At 43.6% G+C, this 26480-nt stretch overlaps 1 protein-coding gene across 1 annotated transcript; it reads right to left on the reverse strand.

The window, feature by feature from the left end:
* Window positions 1-23308: 23308 nt before the first annotated feature.
* On the reverse strand, window positions 23309-25884 carry KIF2B (kinesin family member 2B). The gene has a single exon (XM_067547434.1). It carries the CDS (start codon window positions 25882-25884, stop codon window positions 23893-23895), a length of 1992 nt encoding a protein of 663 aa, XP_067403535.1. The 3' UTR covers window positions 23309-23892.
* Window positions 25885-26480: the final 596 nt, after the last annotated feature.

Here is a 26480-nt window from a genome sequence, read left to right on the forward strand (position 1 = left end):
TTAAAGATGTGAATGAAGATGGCAGGAGTGGGCCCTTATTGCTGTATGGCATAAATACATTGTCAAGATAGGAAATACTGGGACTGATTCGACATTGCCCTGTACACTGCAAAATGGATGCAAAATGATAGCAAATCAGACTGGTAACATTTGACATTCATTTTGCACTCCTGTAAATGGCTGCAAAAGGCACAGGGAGACATAGTAGTTAACTCAGGTGCCTTATTTTGAAATATTATCCATTGCATTTGTACAATTTTGATATTGCAATATTAACTATTTAGTATTCATATTATTATTTTTAATTTTTCAGGTTAATTTTACTGCAATCACATGATGTCATTGCCATTTGCAGACTTCGGAGACTGATTCTGAATGTTGTTGTAACTGCAGGTGGATTACGTTCTATGGATTGGATGAATCAGTACGGAATGGGTAACATATACCTTTAGCTGTTCTTAACACTCACTGTCTTGCACACTGTACTTCTGAAAAGGAACACACACAAGAATCACTAAAGACACTGCAGACTTTCCACTGACAATATGAAAATCGGGTTGAACACGGAGCATATACAGAGCTAAACTCTGGCAATTAGCCAAAGGGCCAGGTTCTCATCAACTCAGAAGCAGAAGCAGGAAGCATCCTACCATAAAGATGGCCCGTGGCTCTTGGAGATTAATGGCGGCACTGGGGAAGAGTAATGAGGTGGACCAGGCGTATTGGTGCACTATTATGCTTTGATCAGGGTTAGATTTTGTTAGTGAGTGAGGCTGCCTGTGACCTGTGTAAATGATACGTGTTTCTCACCAATGGCAGAATACCCAGATGATTGGAGCAAGCTCTCTCTCCACTGGGTGTCTCCTGCCCATGACTGCTCCACCTCGGCAATGGCCTGCCTCTTCCTGTGACTTGGCCCTACAGTCAGGTCACTGTACCATAGCTTCCCTTCCGGGGTAGTCCGTGAACACAAAGCCAGGAGAATTAATGCAAATACACTGAATTAGAAAGGGTAGAGGGGAATGATTCCCTCTCAGGATGCAACAGGATCTGGCTCTCCCATCCCCTCAGGGAGAAGCCTTCAGGCTGTGGTGGTCTGGGACACTCCTGCCTTCGGCCTTTCCTCAGGACGAGCTGAAGGTCTGTTCTCTGCTCTAGTCTGCCAATAGGTGAGCTGCTCTGCTCCCCTTTTAAGCTCTTCCTCCAGCCTGTGCATGTCTTGCAGGTGTGATAGGGTGGAACTGGCTGAGCTCAGAGCTGCTTCTGAACCCCTTGTTGTCCAGTGTGGGGTTAGAGTACCCCACCACAGATGGCAGAACAGCACAGGGAGAGAAAGGCAGATCCCAAGCCAGTTACAGCTTGATAGGTTAAAACCAGAGTCTTTTAATACAACCCAGAAGCTAAACTGGCAACCATTTATTGTAACCGTGGAACTGGCCTTATGACATAATGTGTCTTTCTGGTATAGTAGGGTATCTAGGACAACCACATGTGTCTGTAGAGTGCTGTCATCTGGGCCAAAGTCAAAGTCTATCTGAAAAAGTACATGCATTATGTCACAGGAAATGTCCTTCCATAGGGATGGAGATATTTGTGTTCATAGATGACGCGACAATTCTCACTTCTAACCCACACTCCTGATTGCCACAATTGAGGAAAACCCTCGCTTACTACAACAACAGATATTACTCTTCTTATTTTTTTAAATTATCTCTAAGGGGCTGACAATGGCAGATTTTTTACCTCAGGAAAATAGGATGAGTACTGTAGAAGAACAATAAATGTAAATAAAAGATGAGGCCTCCAAAGGAGCGGGTTTGAGCTTTATCTAACCTGAATACTGAATCAACCTTGAGCATAACAGCTGGGAGAAGACGCAGCACAGAGGGAGCAGCCACCATGCGAACGGGGGAAAGGTAATTTGGGGACTTAGTGCCTGACTCTGATCTCAGACACACAACAGGTATCTTTTAAAGGCTGCTTGTTTGCTTCCTTGCCTGTTTTTAAGTAAAATGTCATGCTTTTGAAGGTTGTCAGGGTGGTAGGGCTGGAATCCCCTTTTAATCCACAGAGAAGGGATGGAGCAAGGAGCGTAATACACAATTCCTCACTCTTCCAGTGTGCCTTAACTTTGTTCTGCAGGGACATGAGAAAGTCATTCAATACTTTGCTGTGGCCGACCACAAAGCAACAGTACCAAACACAGGGCCAAATCTTCAATGGGTTTCAATGAGCAGAGCTCCACGGCCTTCAGTAAAACTAGCTGAAAGTATGCTAGCTGAAGAGCTGACCCACAGTCTCTTGCCAGTGGTGATGGTGCTTTTTGTGATATGGACAACTGCCAGCTAGCAGCAACACTGAGCGCCCTCCCAACTCATTTCACACACATCACAGGGGTGGGGGTGGGAATGGATTTCAGTCAGAACGGACTAGTGGTGTCTGTGCTGGTATATCCTCATGCTTGTTTGGAGTCACACTGGCTTCAGTGGATCCTTATGTGGATCTCTTTGCCAGACTGCGACCTATAACTGGACTGATTGTATAAGCAGCATTTACCTCTATAGTGGGAAATATAACAAACTGGTACTAACATCAGTCATTTAGGCCCTAATCCTTCAAAGCACTTGAGTATGTAGACGGCTTTGCTCAGAGAGGGATCCACATTGATCTCAATAACATTATTCATACGAGCAAAATTAAGATTGCTTAAGTGCTTTACAAGATCAAGGCCCGTTTATAGATCGTTACTTTGTCCCAAATGGTCTCCTGTGCTAAGATCCAATCAGTGTATGGGTGCAGGGGACAGTCAGAGAGCCATGACCAATTGCCTGCTTTTCAGGGTTGACCTGCTTTGGCCCTGTCCTTGAAATAAAACCAGGATAAGATTCAGTGTGCTTGCTCGCATGCTTAAATACCCTGGCTGAACTGGGACTTAAATTGCTAAATACATCCTCAAGAATTAACTACCCTTCTGTGGCTTGCATAACGTCACAATCATGCTTTATTCTGTCATTCCTGTTCATATATATATATATATACACACACCCACACATGCACACACACACTTCTAGGCTCATCCAGGATTCAGGCAGCGCAAGAGAAACATTTCAGTTTCTAGTTAGTGGGGAGTTAATCCTGTTCATATGCAATCAGCAGCTGATAAATGTCCTATTGGATTCATGTTCATTTAGCCAAACATTTATCTGCTTATGATAAAATGAAAGCAATTTCTAAAGATGAAAAATTGGGGATTTAAGCTAATTCGTTATAAATGATGTCAATTGTAAATGATTGCTAATCCTGAACATTAATTTTGGTTCAGATTTTGTCCTAATTATCTTGAACTGGTATACTTATCCCAATAACTGGTAGAGTTCTCCTTTTCTTCTATATTCCTTTTTGTTATAATTGTAGCCTTCTTCTAAAACACAATTCATCTATTCCACCACAATATCAAGCCATAGCATACTGTGCATTCATACTCCCTAGGTTGTTTTTACTTTGACAGATCAACACACCTGATATAGCATTTGACACAATAATATTCTGATTCAGGAATTGATTCTGAATCCCTTGTGAAACCAACATGCCTACTGATTTTAACAAGAGTGTTGGATACACAAAGAACTCTAGATCGGACTCTCCATTTTTAAACCAGAATTAGGAACATGGGAACTCAGAGCAGGGATCTGTCTGTACCAAATTGTGAAGTCTATTTTGTACCTGTGTTGAAATATTAGTCTTGTGGCAACATTAGTGCAGACTTCTACAGGGGCAGCATATTTGACACCTTGTTAAAGGACCATCATTGAGAGCCATCAAGGCTACAGTCTGGTGCTATTGATTTTGACTCTCATTCTACTGGAATAATGGGCTTTCTACATGGGGGGCCTGCAAGGTCAGGGTGAGGTGTTGGGGGAAGCATGGTAGATATGGAACTGCAAAATTCGAGCACATAGCATAGCGACGGAGACCCTGTTTCAGAACAGAGTCCTGCTCTGTGCAGGGGGCAGACCACTGCCACATATAAGAAGGACTTTCAGGAGAAAGAAGTCATGACAGTTTCTGCCCAGCTTGAAACAGTGATGAACCATGGACTACTGATGGGGTAAGGTCAAACCAGGGAAGGGCATGTCTCAGGACTTTTGTTATTTTAAATTATCTGTAACATGAGTGCTTGAAGAGTAAAGTCACTGTGATTAAGAAATTTCTCTGCTAAACCTCTGTTTCTCCTATTTTTCTGTCATATCTCTGAAGGGCTTAAAGGAATAAACTGAGAGTGTCCACAACCTAGGTGAAACTCTGAGGGAGTGTGTTTAAGAGATTGGGAGGGAAACTTAGGACACTGGGTTCTAGGGCAGCTGGACTGTGGCATCCCATGTACCAAGGAAGGGCATCAGACACGGGGTCTGAACCCAGTAGCATGCCCTAGAGTCCCAGAGCTAGAAACAGTGATTAGACTCTACCCAGACCCCGTTAGCTTAGAAGCACATAGAGATCAATGACTAGGTCCGCTCTCAATAAACTAGTGACTGTACAGTGGGTTGCTGGGCCAATTTGTAACACATAGTAATTGTCATAACTGATCAAATCCGAAGTCCATCTGGTGCAGAATCATGTCTCTGATTGTGGCCAGCTTCAAGGGAAGATGTAAGAAATCTCCCAGTCACTAGCATTTAGAGATTAGCTTAAACCCTGAAGCATGAATCTTAGTATCTCTTCCACATTTTTTTCTAGCATTAACTATTACAACTCTGGATATTCTTGCCATCCATATAAATGTCCAATCCCTTTTTGAATTTTGCTAAGTTTTTGGGCCGCAACGAATCCTGTTCCACTGTTTAACTACACATACAGAGGGGCTTAAAGAGGAAATAGGAAGCCAAGCCCCTTTGAACACTAAAAGGTTCACATTTCAATTCTGGGATCAGAATGGATTCACAGAGGGAGTGATTTGTTCCCTATGATTTGTTGCTTGGATAAAATAGGCACATTTTAAGGACAACCACTGTGATAGAAACTGCAAATTTAGTTTCACGTGAAAACGATTTTGCTTCGTATTTTAGAGAAAATACTCATTTTAAAGCATTCTACCCAGTTTTTCATTTTGTATAGCACAACACTGAATGCCTTTGTGGAAATACAGAAAATAAGAGGCTCTTTTTACATCTGCATTCATTTGACTCAGTGCCTGATTGAGAGGAAAGTACAAACCTTGACAAAGGTGGCCAGAGAAAATAGATTAGGTAACAGCAGAGTATATGGGAGAGCCTTAGTGAGAGAGGAAACCTTTACCTCCCGCTGAGACATATCTACTATTAAATTAAGACCGTGTTCAAAACATGGCATATTGACAAATTGCCCATCCTTCAGAGCATGCACCAGGTTTGGCAATCATCATATGTAACAAACCCCAGGGCTAGGGGGCACTCATAGGCTTCTCAGCAATCTTGACATCTATTCTAGTCTGTGTAACATATACAAGATACTGTTTCCAAGGCTGCCAATTCATTATGCTATTTACTGCTTGCCTGACCACTGACATGGGCTGTGGAATGTTAAGTGTTTCTGCCTGGTATCATTTGAAAGGAAGGGAATATGGCCATTACTGTGGACTTCTCTCCTAAGAGAGGCTATTGATTGAGAACTTGATACACTAAAGCCAGGTCTACACTATAAACTACCATTGGTATAACTACATCGCTCAGGAGTGTATATCACTCCACACCCCTGAGCAATTTAGTTATATCAACCTAAATCCTGGGGTAGGTAGCTCTATGTTGACAGGAGAGCTTCTCCCATTGACATAGCTACCACCTCTTACAGAAGTGAATTAACTCTCCCATTGGCATAGTAGCATCTTCACTGAAGCACTATAGTGCCGTTGCAGTGTTTAGGTTGAGACCTGCCCTAAGCAAGGGAAGGAGTTAGAATTATTCCTAATTGGTGTAAACTACACATCCAGTTACAACAGTAAGTGTCTGCAACTAGTCATGTCAGATTGCATGTCAGTTTGTTATCTCAGCAAACTGAAGTTATGGGGCCAAATTCTGCACTGACTTACACCATGCACCCCTTGCTGAATTGTTCACTTTGTTGTTAGTGGAATTACACACCAGGGTGAAATTCTGAGTCCATTGAAATCAATGGCAAAACTCCCATTGACTTCAATGCCTGTATGATTTCATCCGAGGGATAAGTCAATGAAGAATCTGGCTTGACATTTGTCAGTTGCTGTAAATCCTTCTCATAATAAAAGTCATAATTTATACTTTTTTTAATCTAACAAGTAAAGTAATTTTGTATAAAGTTGAGCCATGTTGCTTTTTTCCCCCATGTGTAAATGGGATCATTCTAGGCCTGATCCAAAGTCCATTGAAATCAATGGAAGCCTTTCCATGGACTATGGGTCAGGTCATCTGTGGGCAAAAACTCTGCTGAACCATGTGATTTGTTTGAGACCACATAAGAGTGATCCATGGTTTTGGGTCAGCAAAAACCAACCCAACCTTTAAGTGGTTCAGCAGTTATTTAGGAATAACTGTTTAAAAAAGGAAATCAGACAGAACTAAAGCTGGATCAGGCAATGTTAATGGTCCTATGTGCAATCTGACCTTGGACAGCTAGTCAGCTCTCTCCGTGAGCTCATCCATCATTATTCTGAGCTACCACCGCAAAGCGCCTCAGCTCATTAATTATACATTAACCTCATTCGTGACTTTTAATCTCTAACTGGTTTAAAAATAATCAAAGAAATGTGTGCAATGGTAATAAGGATAATACCTGTGCTAGAGTTTAAGACATCTAACTGCAGAGCAAAAATAGGCGATGTTGAATGATTAAATGGCAAAAAATAAGCTATCTAAAACAATATCTTCTGTAAGAAGTTCTCAAACATGCAGCCAGTAGAATTTTTTTTGTTTTAATTACCGAAGAGGACAACTTTTTTTGGCTCATTTGATTTGTTTTAATCTGTTGGATTAGTGAATTTAAATGTTAGGGACTGATAAAAAAAATCAGGCAAGGTCCTCGACCATGCTATGGCCCCTTTCTGCTGGTCTGCTGGCAGTTTCAGCTAGATGATGGTTCCCCCATGCCATTTAAAGTTTCCCTCATATGTTGTAGTGGTCAGGGCTGCAGAAAAATGGGGTGTGTGCAGAGCAGCACTAGGCTCCGGTGAGTCACAGCTGGTGTAACCATCCTTAGAGGTTATAACAATCCACCGTAGGCTGTTTTATGATAAAGATCCAGTCTTCACACAATCACTTCCAAGACAAGAGACTGAAAACAACTTTTTTGTGCCCACCATCAACTCTATCCAGAATATTCTGGAACCAGCAGAGGATCTAGCCCCCCATTTCCAGATTTTACATTATTCTACTCCACAATTTAACACAGAGCCATTCTTCCTATAGTTAAATGGAAAATGTGTTTTACGATCATTGAACATTGGATGACTTTACTATGTGGTGTCAGAAAAAAGTATTCATTTTGTGGCAGTTGTCTGCAGCAACCTGGAAGTGCCCAAGTTTCTAAAACAGGTCTGAATCAAAAAATAAATTTATACTCCAAAAAGAACTATTGCTTTCCATAACACTTCAAGCTAAAATAATGTGTCTTCAAAGATTTAGGGAGCAAAGACGAGTTTTTTAAAAGAGGCAAAGTCAGTGAAACTTATAACTCACCATGCTAACTCAAGGTTCTTTCAGTGGGGTTGTTTGATGAAAGAATTTAACCTGGAGAAGATTTGACTGACCTAATTGAGGCAAGTTTGAGGAACTCACTATGATGAGAGGGTAACCAGGAGTATATAAATAGTATACTACCTATGTACTACACACTGCATTGAGAACTGAAATGTTGCATAGACTGAATTACAGGCTCTAAATACACAAAGAAGTAACTTATCTAAAAGGGAGACTGCAAGATTTTGCACTAGCTAACAAACCCATTGAACTATGTTCAGAAAAATGTATATTGCTCCCGGCCTTGCTGGAAGCCATTTCAAATTGCTTGTGACTATGACCATGTTGTTCAAAGGAGCCTAAGAAAGTTAGCTGCCAGCACCCATTGAAATTCAATGGCAGTTGCACACCTAACTCCCTTAGGTCCCTTTGAAAAACCCAGCCTATCAGAATGGGTGGCTTTTGTCACAACTCTAATGGATCCACGTGTCCCATATCTTTGAAATATATCCACAGTATTTGGAGATTTTTAATGTTGAAGCAATAAAGTGCCAGATCCTGGTCCTTGGTCTGAACACCCATGGAATTTATTAGGAGTTCTGCCTATACCAGCTCATGCTTTTAGCTCTGGAGGTGCCCTAGTTCAATCTCCAGTATGTCAGCCAAGATGGAAGCCATCACATTTGCACGTATAAGACACCTTTCATCTGAGAATCTCATAGCACTTCACAAACACAATTAAGCCCCAAAGGCTTGATAACAGGGTGAAATGAATTTCATCTACTGTCGCTCTAGTAAAATAGCAGTTTTTCTAATAGATGAACAGCACTTGGTTTTGTACCTTGAAAATCTGTTTTTATGGAAATTGCTAATCTGTATATAATAAAAAGTATGATTATGTGGGATGGATTTAGTTTGCATTGGAACGGGAAAGGTGATTACCTTGTCACTTTTCTCAGTAGTGTATTTCTTTCTGAAACCAAAGCTAGCAAATTAGGCTGTTCATTCCTAAATAGATTACCAACAATTGTGATTATCTGGGATTTTGTCCCCCCAATTTTACATTTTTCTTAAATCAATTCCACAGAAGTATGCTGCCATGCATGACGGGATATTCGCATCACGTTGAAGGGAAGCTGATCGATTAAATGTAGAGAAAATTATGTTGACTAGTAGATACTACTGAACTATAAATCTGATCCCACATCTACTATATTAATGGGAGTTTTTCTGTGGGCTTTTAATAGGCACTGGTTCAGAGCCTATGAACCAGCTCCATCTCTCACGGTAATTACTGTGAATTTTTTTCTCTCACTTCAGTGGGATTTGGATCAGGCCCTGAATACTATCATATCTGTATCCAGCGCTACAGTGCAATCCATCCCCCCTTCTGTTACATCAGCAAGTCCCAGTAATATCTCCTGCTCCTATTTAACTGATGTACTTGATGTTCCATGTGTCAACCTCGCTCAGAAGCAAGGAATAGTTTTGCAAGGAAAAGCTCCGGGTTCTCTGTAATGGAGACCTTCTAATTTATGTGGTGGGTTTAGTCACTGCTGTCTAGGGAGCTAAAAATCTAAGTTTGTGTTTCCTCCAGCTGGCATCCGACAATAACCTGTACAACGTTAGTGCACTCTGGAACACATACAGTATCTCCAGCCCCATTGTTGTAAGGAGACTCTTTAACATTCTAACTGCACTGGTATTGTTTAAAGTATTAATTTGACTTGCCTGTGGATATCTCTTTCTTTAAAATTTACTAGTTTGAGTAAATGATCTTGGTAAATGGCTTTCTAAAGTGGATAAAGCAGGCAAACATATTAGAGTATATATTTATATGAGAAACCTATTCCAGAAAGTAATTTTTAATGATTCTGTAGGTAATTCATAGGTTTATTAAATCCCTGTTTCCCTCTTTTGAAACATTAGAGTGCCCATTAAAGTGTCATTTTGAAAAGGTGTTTCCTTCTTTATTCCTCAGAGTATCACACATCCCCATAATAGTCCAACAGACTTTAAAATAGTAAAGAAGAACCTATGAATCAAGATGTAGTACATGATGTACAGTAGAGATTCCATGAACCCATCATATAACCATTTACAGTTTTCCTGAGTACTGTAAAATTTCTGACATCTGTGTCTTCATTTGCAAAAAATATCCACCTTAAAATCAGATATTGGAATTGATGAAGTCCCTTTTACATAAAACTATAATAAGAATTTTAAAATATTGAAACTGATTTAAGTTTAGGAATATTGTACTTGTAAATGAATGCATAAGTCAAGATTTTGAAAGGTAACTAGTGATTTTGAATACCTTAGCTTGAGACACCATTAAATACACCTGAGTTGCAAAAAAATGCTGAGCGCCTTCCCTCTGAAAATAAAAGTATCAAGTCAGGTATCCAAAAATGAAGGCAGCCAAAAACACATCTTTTGAAAACCTTGGTCATAATATGTGCTATTGCACTATGACTGCATCAGTCCTCTGCGGTCAACATCTTTTCACCTGGCCATAGTCCATTGCTTTTAAATGTGGATATCAGTAATTGTCTGCCACTGAATAACAATGACCTTCGTATAATCATTGTGTCCTTCCAGACTGAAACTGGCAGCACCAGACAAGATATTCCTTTTTCAAACCAAGACATCATTCAGCCCAGCTGTGACCTATTATGCATGAACGGTGAGGTGGTGATAGTTGTTTTAGCTGGTTTACATGTATTTCTTCTGATAAAGTGCACATCATTTTTCTTAATTATTTCTGACCTTTCATCTGGCATGTTATAAGCTTCTTAAGGAGAAGGAAAAAAATCTTTCCATATCTATTCCAAGAGGGGACTGGCTGTTCAAATCTATCCTTAGAGAACAGACTAGCTAGCTGTTCAGATATAGCTTATTAGAGCATGACAAATAAACATGCACATAATAAATATCCCTTTCACAATAAGGATGGGGAATACCAGAATCATGTTTTCAACTGGAATCTGAGGCTGGGACAGTTCCCAGATCCATCCCCAGGGGTCAGGATGTTTGCTTACACTCTTGCTTGTAGCTGCAAGCCTGAGACCTGGTAACAAATGTCAATGCAGTAAGGAAACAGAAGTCAGGATAGAAGCCAGGTGAGTATCAGACAGGGGATTAATTCCCCATCCTCAAGCATGCTCAGGGCTTTGTACAGAGCATAGAGAAGAACTCTCTCTACTGCTCCTTAATCACTTACAAGCAGATCTATAAATATTGGTTCCATGGCCTCATAAAGGAGACATCCATCCCTGGGCTAGATGTAATCTACATAGATGCAGCATAGTCTGTTTGAAATATTACTTTGCTACCACAGTGCATGGGTAAAGTTCCTATATGAGACCTGGTGGGGTACTCTCTGCAAGGAAATCTTTTGATTTTACATGTTATTTGCTGCAATCCTAGTGCAAGATGCATCTATATTTTATTTAACTTAAATAATGTTACTTTCCACAGGTCCCATTCAACAGACACAAAATGGGAGGAAACCAAACCTTAGAGACCAGTTCACTATGTGCTTGACTCCCCACTTCCTCTGAATTGTGCCCGTCAGGGAGCTGATTGGAGCACCTTTCCCAGCCCTGGCACAAGCTATGGCAGCCCTTTTAACTTACACTACTAGCATAAGATCTCTCAGGGATCTTGTGTCAATGGACAATCAGGAGTCGAGGTGTCTTGTTCCATCCCATTCACACATCCTGCAGCCTGTCCATGACCCATCCCAGAACACCCGACAGACCCCCTCTTCCCCTCACACTAGACAGGAGGGGGCAGGTGGCTACAGAACCACCTCTGCTGGATTACTGACAGCTGAGAGCTCCCCTGCCCATGGGGAATTCACTGGCTATCTTCCACCACTGTAAGGTTACTTTGTACCACTTATGCAGCACAAACTGGCCTTAATTGCCTCTGTCCAGCAAAGCTCTTAAGTACATATTTAAAGTTAAGCACATGTGTAAGTGCTTTGCAAGAGCAGAGCCTAAAGGTGAAATTAGGAGGAGGAGCACAGGCCTCATGCACACACCTTATGGGCCAACTCCTGCTCACTGAGACTTCTTGAGTAACGTCAGCAGGATTTAGCCCTGAGGACTTTTGCAACATAGGTTAAATATAAAATAAAATAACCTACGAGGAAGGTATGACTAGGAACAGAGGCTAAAGGCCCCGGACTTGGGCTGCACTCTTTCCAAAGCCACTCACTCTGCTACTCCTCCACTATGGAACATAGGCATCACAGCAAAAACTGAACTTCCGTGATTCAACGTTCCCATAGACGGAGCCGAATTGCTTCACTCTTCAAATCCCCCCGCCGCTTCCTAGTGCAGGCATCGGGCAGCATTCTTGGCAGTGCTGACATTGCAGTAGCATGGCAGCATTTCAAAGGAGATATAGCTGGGGTGGGAGGCAGCAAGGGAGGTGGTTTGCTCCATGGCCCACCTTATGCAGCAGTAGGGTGACCAGATAGCTAGTGCGAAAAATCGGGCCAGGGAATTGGGGGGTAATAGGTGCCTATGCTAGAAAAAGCCCCAAATATCGGGACTGCCCCTATAAAATCAGGACATCTGGTCACCCTAGGCAGCAGTGCACTAAAAAGATTGGGGTGTTTTCCTTATTTGAAAATGTTTCGGAGAACTGTTTCCTCCATGTGCACTGCGAATATAGTGAATTCAGCCCCGGGAGATAGTTGACAATCTTGCTTGATGAGAGAGAGCTGCATGTGTCACCAAAGTGCAGGACAGAATGTCTGAATGGGAAGAAACCGTTCATCTCATCAACATGACCTTTTTTTTTTTTATAGCCAGTTAGTAGTCTAGGCATAGCTGCACAGATTGTTTCAAAGGTTATTGCTCCATCAGCCCTGTTTGATTGACAGGTCACCTAATGGATAATAAATTACTATTCTCCACTCTGATTGGGAGCTCCCTGCCTATTGCTAATGTTGATTTCCAAAGCGTACTATCATTCACAACCTGCTTTTGCAGTTTAAAAGGATGTGGGTTCACAGGCAATACATAAATGCATGAGATCGAGATTTTCAAAGAAGCCTCTGAAGCTTAGAATTTCAATGGGACTTTGGCTCCCAATTCTCTTAGGCACCTTTAAAAATCCCAGCACAGATCAAACCTGCAGGTTCATAAAGCCTTTTCTGGAACATAATTCCAGAGGATATTGTCACAGTTACAGATCATGTGTTCAGCCCATTCCCCTTCTCAGTGGAGCCATCCTGCCAGGCAGCAGGGAAGAAGAGATGGCAGCTCAGAGGTACAGCAGGGGCACAGAGCTCTTGCCTCTTGTAAATCATAGGGGATGCACAGGACATGGGGACAGAACTTTGGCCTGTTTCACAAAGGAGGCAAACCCTGCCCCTGGGATGATTGTGAAGGAAACCTGCAAGGAGAATCTCATGGAGAGTTCCTGCCTATAGCCCCTCTTTATGGATTTAGTGCAGGAGGAGACATGGCCCTTGGCCTTTATTTAGTCCTTAATCACACCGGTTTCCCAGTGATGTACTTGCTTGAGTGAGCACTGAGTGAAAACTGAATTAGGGCCTCAGGATTTGGCCCATAAAGAGAAAATAAAGTGGAAATGGATCTTTCTTGGTTGGAATGACCAGGATTTGTTACGGCAGCCTTAAGCCTTTGAACGCATTGAGATTCAGCTACTCTTTTCTCAAATTTCACTCTCAGTCCAGTCACTTCCATTTAGTTTTGCCATCTGTCAAGATGCAATTAAAGATCTATATTTCACTCCCTCACACTCATCTCAGCTTGTCACCACTCCCAGGGTTAAGGAAGTTTGATTGGTAGTACCGTTGCAACCCGCTGTACAAATATCCAGAATATATAGAGCTCAGCTCTCATTTAGGCGCTGAAATTAAGTGGGCCATGCTGTCAAATGAGTCAGGACCAAGCACAGAGCCGGCAAGTCATCTTTAAAAATGTACTGTCTGCTTTTGGTCAGTCCCAGGGTACAGCCTAGTCTAAACACAGCCTGGGAAGTTTCAGAATGTTTTGGACCTTAATTCTCAACTAATGGAAATCAGCATAACACCACTGAAATGAATGGAGTTCCCCCATTTAATATCAGCTGAGAAAAAGCCACCTTCTCTATTTCTAAACTTAGTGGGACTCTCCACCCCCAAGTGGCACTTTAGTGATTTTCAGGATTTTATTTTAAATGAGCAACAATATGGCCCTACTGCATAACCACTGTGAGGTAAAATACACAGCACTGACACTGGGTGCAGCATGCGAGGTGGGGGTAGATTTTGTACCCTCAGCCCTACAAGGCTTCAATAGACATAGACCTTCAGGTTTTACTCATGGGACTAGGATTTGGGCCTGAGGCTTTTAAAAAGATTTTGAATGTATGCATCTCAGAGACAGATCTGCAGCCACACAACTCATTGCAAGATCAGGGACCAAGTGTATGGTTTCATCTCTGTCTCCCATTATGGAAGGCATGGTTAGTTACATTTCACGCATCATGCTTAGGGCCTCTATTTAGGAAAGCACTTAACCACATGCTTAAGTCCATCACTATTCAAAACAGCACTTTAGCACGCTAATGGGCCTTAAGCACATGCTTTAAGTTAAATATATACTTAAATGCGGTCTTCAATAGAGATGCTTTCCTGAATCGATGTCCTATTATTAAAGCCACTTTCCTTTTCCCATGGTTCAAAGAGGTCAGAAATAGCTCACTTACTTTACAACCATCATCCATTTGCACTGAGATTAATTGTTATCCACAGTTTGTTTAGATGAAAATTAGGTTGCTATTCCATTTAATGTTATTGAAAACATCCTTCCTTACCTCTATTCTCCCCACTTCTCCTCTAATGCTCTCAATCATGTAAAATAGTAATGAGCATACACAGCTGTCTGCTGTTTTCATAGAAAAGACAGTAAAAGAGGCAGTTGCTGTTCCCGAGTTCTAGTTCACGAATCAGAAAGTCTAATCAGCCAGCGAGTGTCTGACACACTAGATAGCTTTTGCTATTTCATTACTGCTATATTAAAATCTTTATTGTTTGAATTTGTATTCTGTGTTAAAAGTAGAGCGAGAGAAAGCAGAGACCGTTATAAAAGGGGGGATTTTACTAATTTTTTTAAATCCCTTTTTCCAGCCTCAAATTTCAAAATTCAAAGTTCCATTTGCAATAGTTGATCAGAAAATTCCATGAATGAAGTTCTGACCTTGCAAATTCCTTGAATGAGGTTGCCAATCCCCCGGGATTGTCCTGGCGTCTCCAGGAATTAGATTAATCTTTAATTAAAGATTATGCCATGTGATGAAACTTCTAGGAATACGTCCAACCAAGATTGGCAACAGTTCTGTTGTCATTGAAGATCCCTGGCACATTTAGTAAGAATAGGAGTGTTACCTATGGTGCCGAGGATTTTAACTCAGGTAATTGCATTCTGCCTCTTCCCAAATTCCTGCAAAGTGCAGTTTCAAATAGATATGATATACTTTTCCACTACCAGTCCTAAACTGTTGCATAGTGTTGTAGTGCATGGTTAACCCCAGAAGTGGCTGCATTTCAGCATTAAATGAGTTTGATTAATCCATTTCTTAGTTCACAGGGTTACAGAAATCCAAAAGAGTTATTACTAATTATTGTAAGGTATAAATTTATAGACAGATTTCTTAGAAGTCCATCTTGGACTTTTTCCTAGCCTGTTTACTTGTGATATGGAAGACAGTCTATTCTCTTACATCACAGCAGCATCTCCAGAAGTATGGCTAATATGCAGGTTTTATAAAATCAAACGTATTTAAGCAATCAGCACACCGACAGAGGGTGCTTCTTTTTGTGCCTCAATCCACTGTGATCTTATAAATCATGCTTCAACAAAAAGAATTCCATTTATTATTTGTCATAGTGGCACAACTGTATTACTGCATGTGTTGTGGCATAAACCTTCGAATCAATAAAGTGACTGAATACTTGCATCTGGTTAAATGCAAAAAAGACAATTCAAAGCCAGCAGGAAGTTGCTTGGGATTTTACAAATGTAGTTTACATAATATTGAACAATAGATGTCACTGTTATGCCAAAAAAATATCTGGCAATATTTGACTTTATTGGTCATTCTACTTACCTTGTGTGGAGCTGATAAGTCGAAGTGAGATGACATGATGCCAGGGAGATCACAAATATATGTGATACGTTTTCTAACACTAATCTACCCCCTCATTGGTGTATTTTGCTTTTCTAAAAATGAAAGTCTCTCAAGAATAGTTTATTCCCCCCATACTTATAGAGTTATTACAGGTGATAGAAAGTGAAATATGTTTTAGGGAGCTTACTGAGTAGGTTTGAAAGGCTGGTAAAACTTCAGAGGCTCGATTTCTTCCTTTTAAAATGGACATAGAGCTTGTCTATACTTGAAATACTAGTGACACCACTGTAGTATGTCAGTGTACACACTCACTACGTCAGGAGGGGTTCCGCCCATCAGCATAGTTAATTCTCCTCCCCAAGAGGTAGTAAGCTAGGTTGCCAGAGGAATTCTTTTTCGACCTAGCGCTGTCTACACTAGGGGTTAGCTAGGCTTAACTATGTTGCTCAGGAGCATGGATTTTTCAAACCCCATGGCGACATAGCTGTGTTGACTTAACTTTTGAGTGTAGCCCTGGCTTTATTTACTCCCAGCCCCAGGAAGCAGCCATTCCAAGTATGGGAAGGTGAGCTGACTGGCATCAGCAATGACAAGAGGAAAGGATTATTAAGTAATCAATAGTGTCTCTGAGAGCATTAGAGGTGATGGTATGGCATCAGAAGTAACTCCATAAAGTAGCAGGAGATAAGGATAGGAACTGAAGAGGAAAGAAGCAGGAACAGAAGCAAAGACTTTTGTTGCCCTGCACCTCATTTACACCACTGAAAAGTGAAAATTGCATGTAAAATGCTAGCAGATTAGAATGGTACTCATTTTGCTCTACTGTAAATGACCACGCAAGGTGAAGGGCCATGGACATTAGACCTTAGGTGAAGGACCAAGAGGAAAGAGTAGCCAATGAGAATGAAATGCCTCAGCTTTGGGTTTTAGGTTTTAAGAGCAGACACAAGGAAAACTTGACAGGACAATATTTCAGACTATCAAGAATGTGCTGTATCGGGAAGACATTTGTATGTTCACTGGTTCAGAAATGTAAGTCCTGAATTATGCTATTGTTACCGGAAATAAACATAGGAAGATTTCTCTCTGATAAACAGATAACTCCTGGAAAACTTAAAATAAGATTTTCAGCAGGCCTCTTTAATTGTATCTATAATAAATATGGGAGCCAAATTTCCACATACATATAACCATGGCTGAATTGCACACAAAAATGAACACTTCTCAGGCACAGTTGCCCATTTTATGTGCAAAATGCCAAGTTTGCATCCACAAAACAAATTTACCTACAAATTTTTTGCACAGTCAAAACAGTCCCACTGAAAATGTGTCCAAATGTGACCAATCATATATAGCAGCTTCAGTGTTAGGGGGAAGCCCTTCTGCTGAAAGGAGAAAGAAGAGTCTATTCACACACCCCATACACTAACCAGCTCCAAGGCCCAAGAGGAAATGGGCTGATATTTTCTCCCTCCAAACAAAGGGGCTGGAATGTGGCTGCCAACACTTCCTGCTGTGAGTTTTTAGGGGGCCCAGCTACCTCAGTGCCTGGCCTGCCAAATATTCTTTCCTCCTGATATTTGCTTTATCTTGTGTTTGAATTTAGCATGCTCCACTGCTGTGCAATTATGCAGCATTTCAGATCACCTTAGGGCACTCTACTGCCTCAAATCCAAGGGGCAACAGAAAGCAGATGCTTGAATGAGTCTCAAGGGGCATCCTGGGATGTTTCCTTTGCTGTCTGATCTGTTGGTTATGTATTATTTGCAGGTTTCCGCTGCCTTGAGATTAACTGTAATTCTGTAGCCAGTTTGGAACTGAAGACACCAGTGTAATGAGACACTCACACTTTGGGAGGACCTTCTGAATTCGTAATAGTTTTAAGTAGCACAATCAGCAATATCACAAACACTACAACAAAGCGCAAAGGAGAGTGAGATAACATCACCATCCATAACTTGCAAACTCACTTTGCTGGGCAGCCCCGTAGTAGTAAGACGACCCACAAGTAGTCCTTGGCCTGGCAGATTCCAGGAAATCACCCAGGAGTGCATGGGCCAAACACCTTTTTTATCATAGGTTATCCTAACAGCCACGATGCCTAATGCATATTCAGTAGGGGTTTCAGTCCCTTTTCCTCATCTGTATTTCCTCACCCTACTCATGTTGGGGTGCCCTTCGCCCATAGGTTAGTAGGCCTTTTACCTCAAGCTTATCATCATATTCTTACCATGAGATATTTTTTATTGGACCAACTTCTGTTGGTAAGAGAGACAAATTTTCACGCTTGCCTGAAGCTTCCTGAAGAAGAGCTCTGCGTAAGCGTGACAGCTTGTCTCTCTCACCAACAGAAGATATTACCTCACCCACCTTGTCTCTCTCATAGCCTGGGACAACACAGCTACAACACTGCATACAATTAGTTACCACGGCATTTTTGTGGTTGGATATCTTCTGAGTTCCTAAATTAAAATATCTAAGGCTGGTATAAACTGGCACCTTGTGGTTACCTGTCAGCAGTTTAGCGATACTTGCTTATAATAGCACTCTTGTCTTGTGACATCTGGTGACATAGGGTCACTTACTGGCTAGTTACTCATGTCAAATCTTTAGGCCTTAGTCTGAGTTAGTTTGATGAAACTATTGTCTTACAGGCTTGAGATCTGTAGGCTTCTGCATACCTTAATCCATACCTATACCTTATTTAGCATATGACTTTATATCTATAGCAAAATAGCTGGCTACACCCAGTGGGCTTGTAGACAAGTCTTAGCTCATATTTAGACAATTTTGTGATATAGATCTTAATTTTATTAAATATTCCTCTTCCCTGTTTATTTATCAATAGGGATTTTCACATGAAAACAGGATCCTTGTGTCTGAGACAGACTTCACCTACGCTTTTTGGGTTTTTTTTTTCTTTTTTTCCAACTTGAAGTCATATCCTTGTACATCCCATCATCATCTGTTACTGAGGAAATGATGAGAAGGGCACAAGCAGAAAAAAAACCCTCTTAATGGGAAAGCACAAACAAGAGGGAGATCTTCAAGGAATATCCTGAAGAATAAAATCATTGTTTCTGTGCACACATTTCTAGTAACAATCAAGGAGGAAGAGAGGTACATTGGAAGGTGAATTGTTGCAGAACAGAATGTCCTTCTAAGTTCTCTCTGAGAGGTCATGTGCTCTTGTCGACAATAAAAGGAAGGATATACAAACACCTCTGAAATCAGTTGGAGAAAGGTTTGTTATCTCACGGTGCTAAGTCGGAGATGGGAGAATTTGAAATTCAGTGTGTACTAAGAGTTTTTTTTTCCAGTATTGCCTGTTAATATAGTGGAACTTCAAATTCAGCCTTGTAGCACCGAAAATAGGTGCTATGAAAAATCATTCATTTAAATGTGGTTTTATCATATTGCCAATGGAGATCACTTTCTTGGCTTTGTTGAAATTAGTTTAAGAATCATACATCTCTATAATGCAAAATCCTAGCATCTGTGAAAGTAAAAAATATTGATGTGCATTACTAAACATATGTTACTGGGTACAACTATTATTAGTTCCATCTGTCTTGGGGTTTGCCTAAGCAGAAAAATAGATAAAAATCTGACAAAGGACCTCAAATTTTAGCACAATAATAACAATGTGATGAGATATAATATAGTACTGGGATAGTAAAAAAGCAAAGAACATAAGGCCATAGCCACAGAGTCTTACTCGGTGCTAAACTGAGCAAATTGCAGGCAGTGCAGAATAGAGAACACACACCATCCCAGAAGCAGCACCAGGAGGCATTCTGTCTCCCAGAGCTCCTGGGTGCACAGAGGCTGCGTACCTTTTGTAGGGTGCAGAATAAGCAGCCCCACTCGTCAATGTGTGACAGCCACCATCTTGGCCGACACACTGAGGACTGAACTGGGCCTTCAGAGCTAAAAGCACAATCTGGGCTATAAGAGACTTGTAGACTCTGCTGCTAGGAAATAGTGGCGAACTTGTAATACACACTCACCAATGGGTTACACATGCCTGTGTTTGGAGGTGGATGGAAGGGTGAATTCATGGCTCTGAGTCCTCCCTGAGAAAGAGCAGCAGCTCCTGTGCTCCCCAGAATGTCAGAGCTGCAATTCTGTTTGGCCCTTGCTTTGGTCTGCTCATGAGTAGGCTAATTATGCCCCCTCCTGATCTCAGTATGCACATAGGGCCAGGTAGCCTCTGTCTTTGATTCTTATCCATCCAATACTTTGCAGAGTCAATCATATACTAATGAGCACAGGAAAGTTTAAGGAGAGCAGTACTGCCAATTTCAAGCAGTCAAAAATCATAAATCAGACACCACAAAATCATGAGATGTAAAAAAAAAAGGGTGGAGGGAGTTGTTTTTCCATTGGCTTTCTGCTGCATGAGCATTTAGGGTTAACGTTTTCAGGCTTTTCTCCACAACCATGCAGACTACAAAGTTACTTAAAAAAATGACACCTGTCATTTTCACATACCATGACTCCAGGAGCTCCAGTATTAAGGAAACCACCAAATATTGTGAGACTTCACAGCTGGCCATGCTGCAGGAGCTCGGAAGAGAGGAAGTGACTGAGAAGCTGAAAGGAAAGGGAGAATTTTCAGATAGGACTGCACAGGTGAGTGAAAGACTGCTAAACATAGAGCGGCAAAGGCAGAACAAGGAAGGAAGCCAAGGCTGGAGGTGTGGCTGGGGAAGTAGGTGGATACAAGGTTGCAGAGCAAAGCCAAGAACCCTTTCTAAAACCTGGAATTTTAATTTAATTCTTCAATGGCCAGAAAGCTGATGACTGTGATGGGTGACCTGTCCTGACTTCCTCTAGGGAGAAAGAAATTGCAAGAGCTCAGGCACAGAATGATGAACATTAAGAAGGATTTCAAAAGAGACAAAAATCAACCCAGGAATGCATTCTAGTAACATTCCAGATACAGAAACAGACAGCCTTATTAGATGAAAGGGTTGAGAGAAATAAAAGGATATTTGGGAGTGAAAGAAGACTCCAATGTCCCATGTGTGGAAAAATAAGCCATTAGAGCATAATCAGAGACAAGGGACAAAGAAGACATTTTATCCAGAAGAAGGGCTTCCGGCTGTGAAGTTATCACTCGTAGGAATTTATGCTGTAGCCTGAACCTGACAAAGGCTCTGATCTTACAATGAGCTCCATACAGGCCAACTCCTGAGCCTACATGGAACCCCAATGGTTGCTTTGCCTGCTTATGCAGCTCTAAGCAGTTATAAACAGAAGGCACATCCAACAAAGTATTTCAGTTTAAGTAAATGGCTGATCATAATACAATTCATTAAGGGCTCCTCACTTCATTGGAGCACTGCAAACCTAAAACCAGGTAAAGCTCAGCTGATTTTCAGGTTCATTACAAACTCAGCTCTAGGGCACATAAAAATTGCAAAGCACTTTCAGTCCACCTGGGATAACTGATGTGGTTGTTTGTTGTTGCTGGGTTCTTTGTTTGTTTGTTGTTTTTTTAAGTATGCTTAATCCACAGTTTCAAACCCAAAATACAAAGTGAAGTTTAGCTGATGCCAATCCACATACAAGAAAACCAAAGAAAAAGGTTGGACAAAGCTCCAGAAACCAAGATGGATGAGTTTTGCCCACCTCGATACATGCTAAAATGACTTCTGACGATGCAGCAAATTTGCTAAAGCAAAGGAAGATACCGAAGGGAAGATAATCAAATTACAGGAAGGGAGAAACAAGATGAATCTATAAAAGATTAAACTATTCTAATGGCAAATGCTCATTTAGTTAATTCCTTTGCTAATTCCCTAGGAACCAGTAAGCTGTGGTCATGAGTCACTTCCCAAGCTGAGACTTATCCTGTAAGTCTAAACAAAGTTCTCTGTTCCATTTCATACCCCTGGTGCAAACCATAGTGTCCTACTAGATTTTTTTAGCTCATTAAAACTCTATTTCTAAAAGCCCAACTCAGTGCATAACTGTATTGTTAATTACTTTATTCCACAGGTTTACAACTTGGATGCTACGCACAGCCACAGTACGTAGACAGCATTAGGAACATAGGCCTGGATTCAGCACACAGGACAAGCAAAGGAAGTGAACACCACACACCCCGAGTCCGGAAAAGGAATTAGCTTTTGCACACATATGACTCCAGGCTGTATTAGCTTCTACACAGAACCCCTCCACGCTGTGGAACCCTCCTCTTCACACACACAGTTAAAGGGGAAGGGTCAGGGGGAGTTTCCCAGCATCACCAGCCTGAGATTACCTGGCAGTGCAGCTCCAGATGGCATTTAGGTGGGATGCAGGCCTAGGGGGGATTTAGGATCTGATCCCTCTTTCATCCCCACCTCACCATCACCACATTTGATACAAGAATTCAGAGCAAATGCCAGATGGAGAACCTCAAAAGGTTTTCTCTTCCTTCGGACCCCTTCCTGGTTTTTGTGAGGGGGGAAATCCCCCCCCTAGTTATCTTTGGGATACTGGAGACTTTTTTCAACAGGAAACTGCCATTTCCCAGTCTTTTGCACTTGCTTTTGGGAATAGCATCTCTTAATTTGATATCTGATACCTCATTCTCCTCTGGATATTATTGCATAAGCTATTAGTGCTGGAAAAAACAAGATGCTGATACACAAATGTTTGTAAAGGGCTTTGAAGATGAAAAGTCCTGAGCATGATAATTACTGCTAGTTGATCAATAGTTAAACATTTGTTTCTAACAATTTCACCCCTGTAGATATAACTTCCTTCAACACAGCTCCCCACAGCTGAAGGGACAAGAAGACAAATCTTCTATCAGAAGTGGAAAGGGAGCATTAGGATGACCGACGGCATCTGAACTACAAAGGAGACTATTGGAGGCACCAGTTTCTACTTCTGAGCCTGTTCCAAAGACGACTTAAGTTCTTCCATTGACTTCAACAGGCTCTGGACCAGGACCTCAGGACACTCAATAAGACACACTGGTTGATGATATCAAAAGCCAAGGAGAGATCAAGTAGGAGAAGAAAAGAGTGGAGATTGTTATCAATTAACTATCTATTATTTACACATTTTAATCTCACAAATATTTGTTGCTCTGTATCTTGCAGGAATTTAACCAAATGAATTTCTAAAATAAATAAGTGTAGATATGTACCAGATGCTTTAGCGTAACTGTTATGCAGCAAAGAGCAGTTTCTGTAGTGTTTCATATCAGGGATGATGCAACAATCTATAGCTATCTTTCATCATATGCCTTTATCACAATAAAGTGCAGTTATCAAATAGCACTTTGGTGAATGCAGCTTTTCTGGCCCTTTGGTCTGGCAAATCGCCTCTCTTCAAGGCCTTTGATACAGGGCGCTGACTCCCCTGCTTCCCTCTCCAGCCCTTGTAGGCATGTTCCTTTTTGATTTTGAACATCTCCCCATAGGAGAGTCAAGTGTCTTGTACCTTGGCCTGATTTCTGTAGAGGAATATTCTTTTTAACAATTTTTTCTTTATTTTTTTTTAAACGACTCACAAGAACACAGTTGAGAGACAGAGAAAAAAAGAGAAGGAACAGATGCTATAAAAGCTATTGCTTATGCAACGCACAAAATAAATCACATTCCCCAAAAGTATCATTCTCAGAAACTACAGTGCTTTGCACTGTAACACCTTTTAAAATCACTCAAAATGCCTAACTCCCTGGGAGTCTGTTCAAGTTGCTACAGCTTGCAGAATGCTGGGAATAGGCAGCACCTAGAAAGGTACAAGTTAAAGGGATATTAGAGAACCTGCACACATGAGATTAGATTGGTTTTCTATGAGTTCCCTGCTTTTCCCCACTGATTAGTTCCTATACCTTGCATGGTTCTGCTGTCTGCAGTGAGAAACTAGCTGGAGACATCACAGGAGTGTTTCCACACTAGCCTGAAATGCCCTTCAAGAGAAAAACAAACACGACATTCCCACAGATATCTTTTAAGTATTCTTTAAGCCATCAAGTTGTTGGGGTGGTTAGAACCACAGTGTCATAACAATTGCCATCTTACAGTAGTTTACAATTTTTCTGCTCAATTTACAGAACACGGGATCTCTTCACACTGATCTGGTTGCTGCCCTCTTCTTCCTTACGCAGGATTGACCGGAATGATTTCACTTTATCTTGGATCTCAGTCAGAATGCCAATCTTTTGCCCCAGTACTGCTTCAAACTGTGCAGCGTAAAAATCCACATCATAGTCTATTTCTTCAGCCACTTCCAGGAATACTTTCAACCATCGAAGAGATTCCTGGTGCTCCTCTATAAGTGCTTTCTCATCCAACTCTTTTCTTTTCTTCTGGGCTTTCTCTCTGGCGTTGAAAGTAAACAACTGGGGAGAGACTTCCTCCTCTTTCTGTACACAAAATACTTTGAACTCATCCGTCTCAGGCAAGCTCTGTATAGTCCATGGTTTCTTCAGGTCATCCAGCTGATATGGGAACTGGGTGATGATTGGATGCGAGTGTGCAAGGGAATTAGGATCCACAGTCAGTTCCTTCACCCTGTTGGCGTACCTTAGAGTATTGAGAGTGTGCTCACAGGATCTCATCCCTGGAGAGATGGTGGCAATCATGCAGGTGCATGAGTTCTCCCCTATGAAGGAGTCCCTTAGTACTTGGGTGAGTTTGCTAGCCCTGAATGGGGTATGGGTTTTGTTGCGCCCTAGGGCCCTGATGCATTCCTTGAGCGCCAGGAGGCTCTTGTTAATCTCAGCCCCTTCCAGCCTCGTCTGCCTGTCCGCACTGCAGGTATCTGCTCCTCTCTCATTCCCAGCCAAGTCGATCAGGGAAAACTTGCCATGCAGCGTCCCTCTCTTCCGGAGGATGATCTGGAAGATGGCATGGCTGCGGGAGGAATGGGTGTTGGCAGAGGTCTGGCCCGACGTCCTGCACCTGTTGCCTATCTGGATGAGCTTCATGACCTCCTCCACGCAGGTGACCTCCTCCTCCTGCAGCCCCACCACCTGGATCTGCTGCTTGCCGTCCTCCAGCACCTTCAGCCGGCTCCTCCAGTTGAGCAGGTCGTACACCTTGCCCCCGTATATCTCGAAGAAGGCCCCGTAGACCTGCAGCTCCAGTTTCTTGTAGCTGGGCTCCCGCAGCCAGCGGAAGACATCCTGGGCCACCAGGGTGTAGATGCCCTTGGCGCAGCCCTGGCCCTTGGCCGAGATGTCCCCGCCCATGGTGTAGGTCTTGCCACTGCCCGTCTGGCCGTAGGCGAAGCAGGTGGCCCTGCCGCCCCGGAAGATGCGCTCCACCAGCGGCTGGGCCGTGTGGCGGTAGACCAGCTCGTTGGGGGCGCTGTCGTCGAAGGCCTGGTCGAAGCGGAAGCTCTGGCTCTCCAGGTAGCGGCTGAGGTCCAGCTTCTGCCTGGCCTCGTGCACCACCACCACCTCCCGGCACGGGACGGTCACCACGTCCAAGTCCTGCAGCCCGGCCTCCCGCTGGCTCAGCGGCCGCTTGCGAACGCAGACGCGGATCCGGTGCGGGGGGCCGGGCTCCGGCCCGCCCGGCGCCCCGCAGCTCAGGCGGCCCCGGTACTCCTGGATCATGCAGATCAGCTCGTGGTGCGGGTGCGGGGAGCCGGCCGCCCGCTGGGCTCGCTGCTCCCGCAGCTCCCGCCGCCGCTTCTGGCGCAGCTCCTGCAGCCGCTCCACCTGCCGCACGCAGGGCGATTTCCGGGCCGGGCTGCAGCGCCCCGCTCGGGGCCGGCCGGGGGCGGGATCCCCGGCTTCCCCGGAGGGCTTCTCCCGTTGGCCGGGCGCCTCGGCCGGGAGGCTCTGGTCGCCTTTGGCGGCCGGCGGAGCCAGCGGCGGCGCGGCCGAGCCGGGGGCCAGGTGGGGGTTGAGGGAGAAGGCGAGCTGCAGCGCCACCCTCTTGCCCTTGTTGGCCCCGTGCTCGACCCACTCCACGGTGAGGCTGGAGCTGTCCCGGTGCAGCGCCGTGACCAGCGCCGGGTGGATCCGCCCGTCGCTGCGCTTGATCTCCAGGTAGGAGCCGACCAGGATGCTCCCGAAGGGGCCGGCCATGGGCGGCGGGGCGGCCGGCGGGGCCCCGATCCCGGGCAGCAAAGGGAAGCGGGAGAAAGGGGCGGCCGGAGGGAGCGGGGAGCCGGAGGGAGGCGGCTCCGGGTGGCACGAGGCGGCCCGGGGGCTGAGAGCGGCCGGCCTGCGCATGGCCCGCGTCTGGCCCAGCCGCCCGCCCGGCCAAGCGCCTGGCGTCACAATGCGCGGCCGGGGCCGGGGAGGTCGGGCTGCGAGGGGGCCTGGAGCGGGAGGGGAGCGGAGCGGAGCTCGCGTGGGGACCCCCCTGGAGGTGGCGGGGGCCTAGGGGAGCAAGGGCCCCATGTTCCCAAGGGAGGGAGGCGCTGCCGCCCTGCTGGAAAGCGCTAGGTCGGGCCCCTGAAGCACGTGTCAACCCCCCCCCCCAATCTAGTGCGGCCGGTCTCGCACTTTGTGCATGGCGCTGCCGCCCCTGGACTGTTGTGTAGCCATTTTTGGGGGGGCGGCCGTGGCGGCTGCAGCGCTCGGTCTGGAGCGGGAAGCAGCTGCGCCAAGTGCGGAGCCTGGAGCCGGGACCGCCTCTGTCCCCCGCTCCGCCCGCAGTGCTGCGCCCGCTGCCCATA

Source organism: Emydura macquarii, unplaced genomic scaffold, assembly GCF_026122565.2.
Source record: "Emydura macquarii macquarii isolate MOO-44397 ecotype Brisbane River unplaced genomic scaffold, CSIRO-AGI_Emac_v2 contig_1230, whole genome shotgun sequence".
NCBI classification, from domain to species: domain Eukaryota; kingdom Metazoa; phylum Chordata; order Testudines; family Chelidae; genus Emydura; species Emydura macquarii.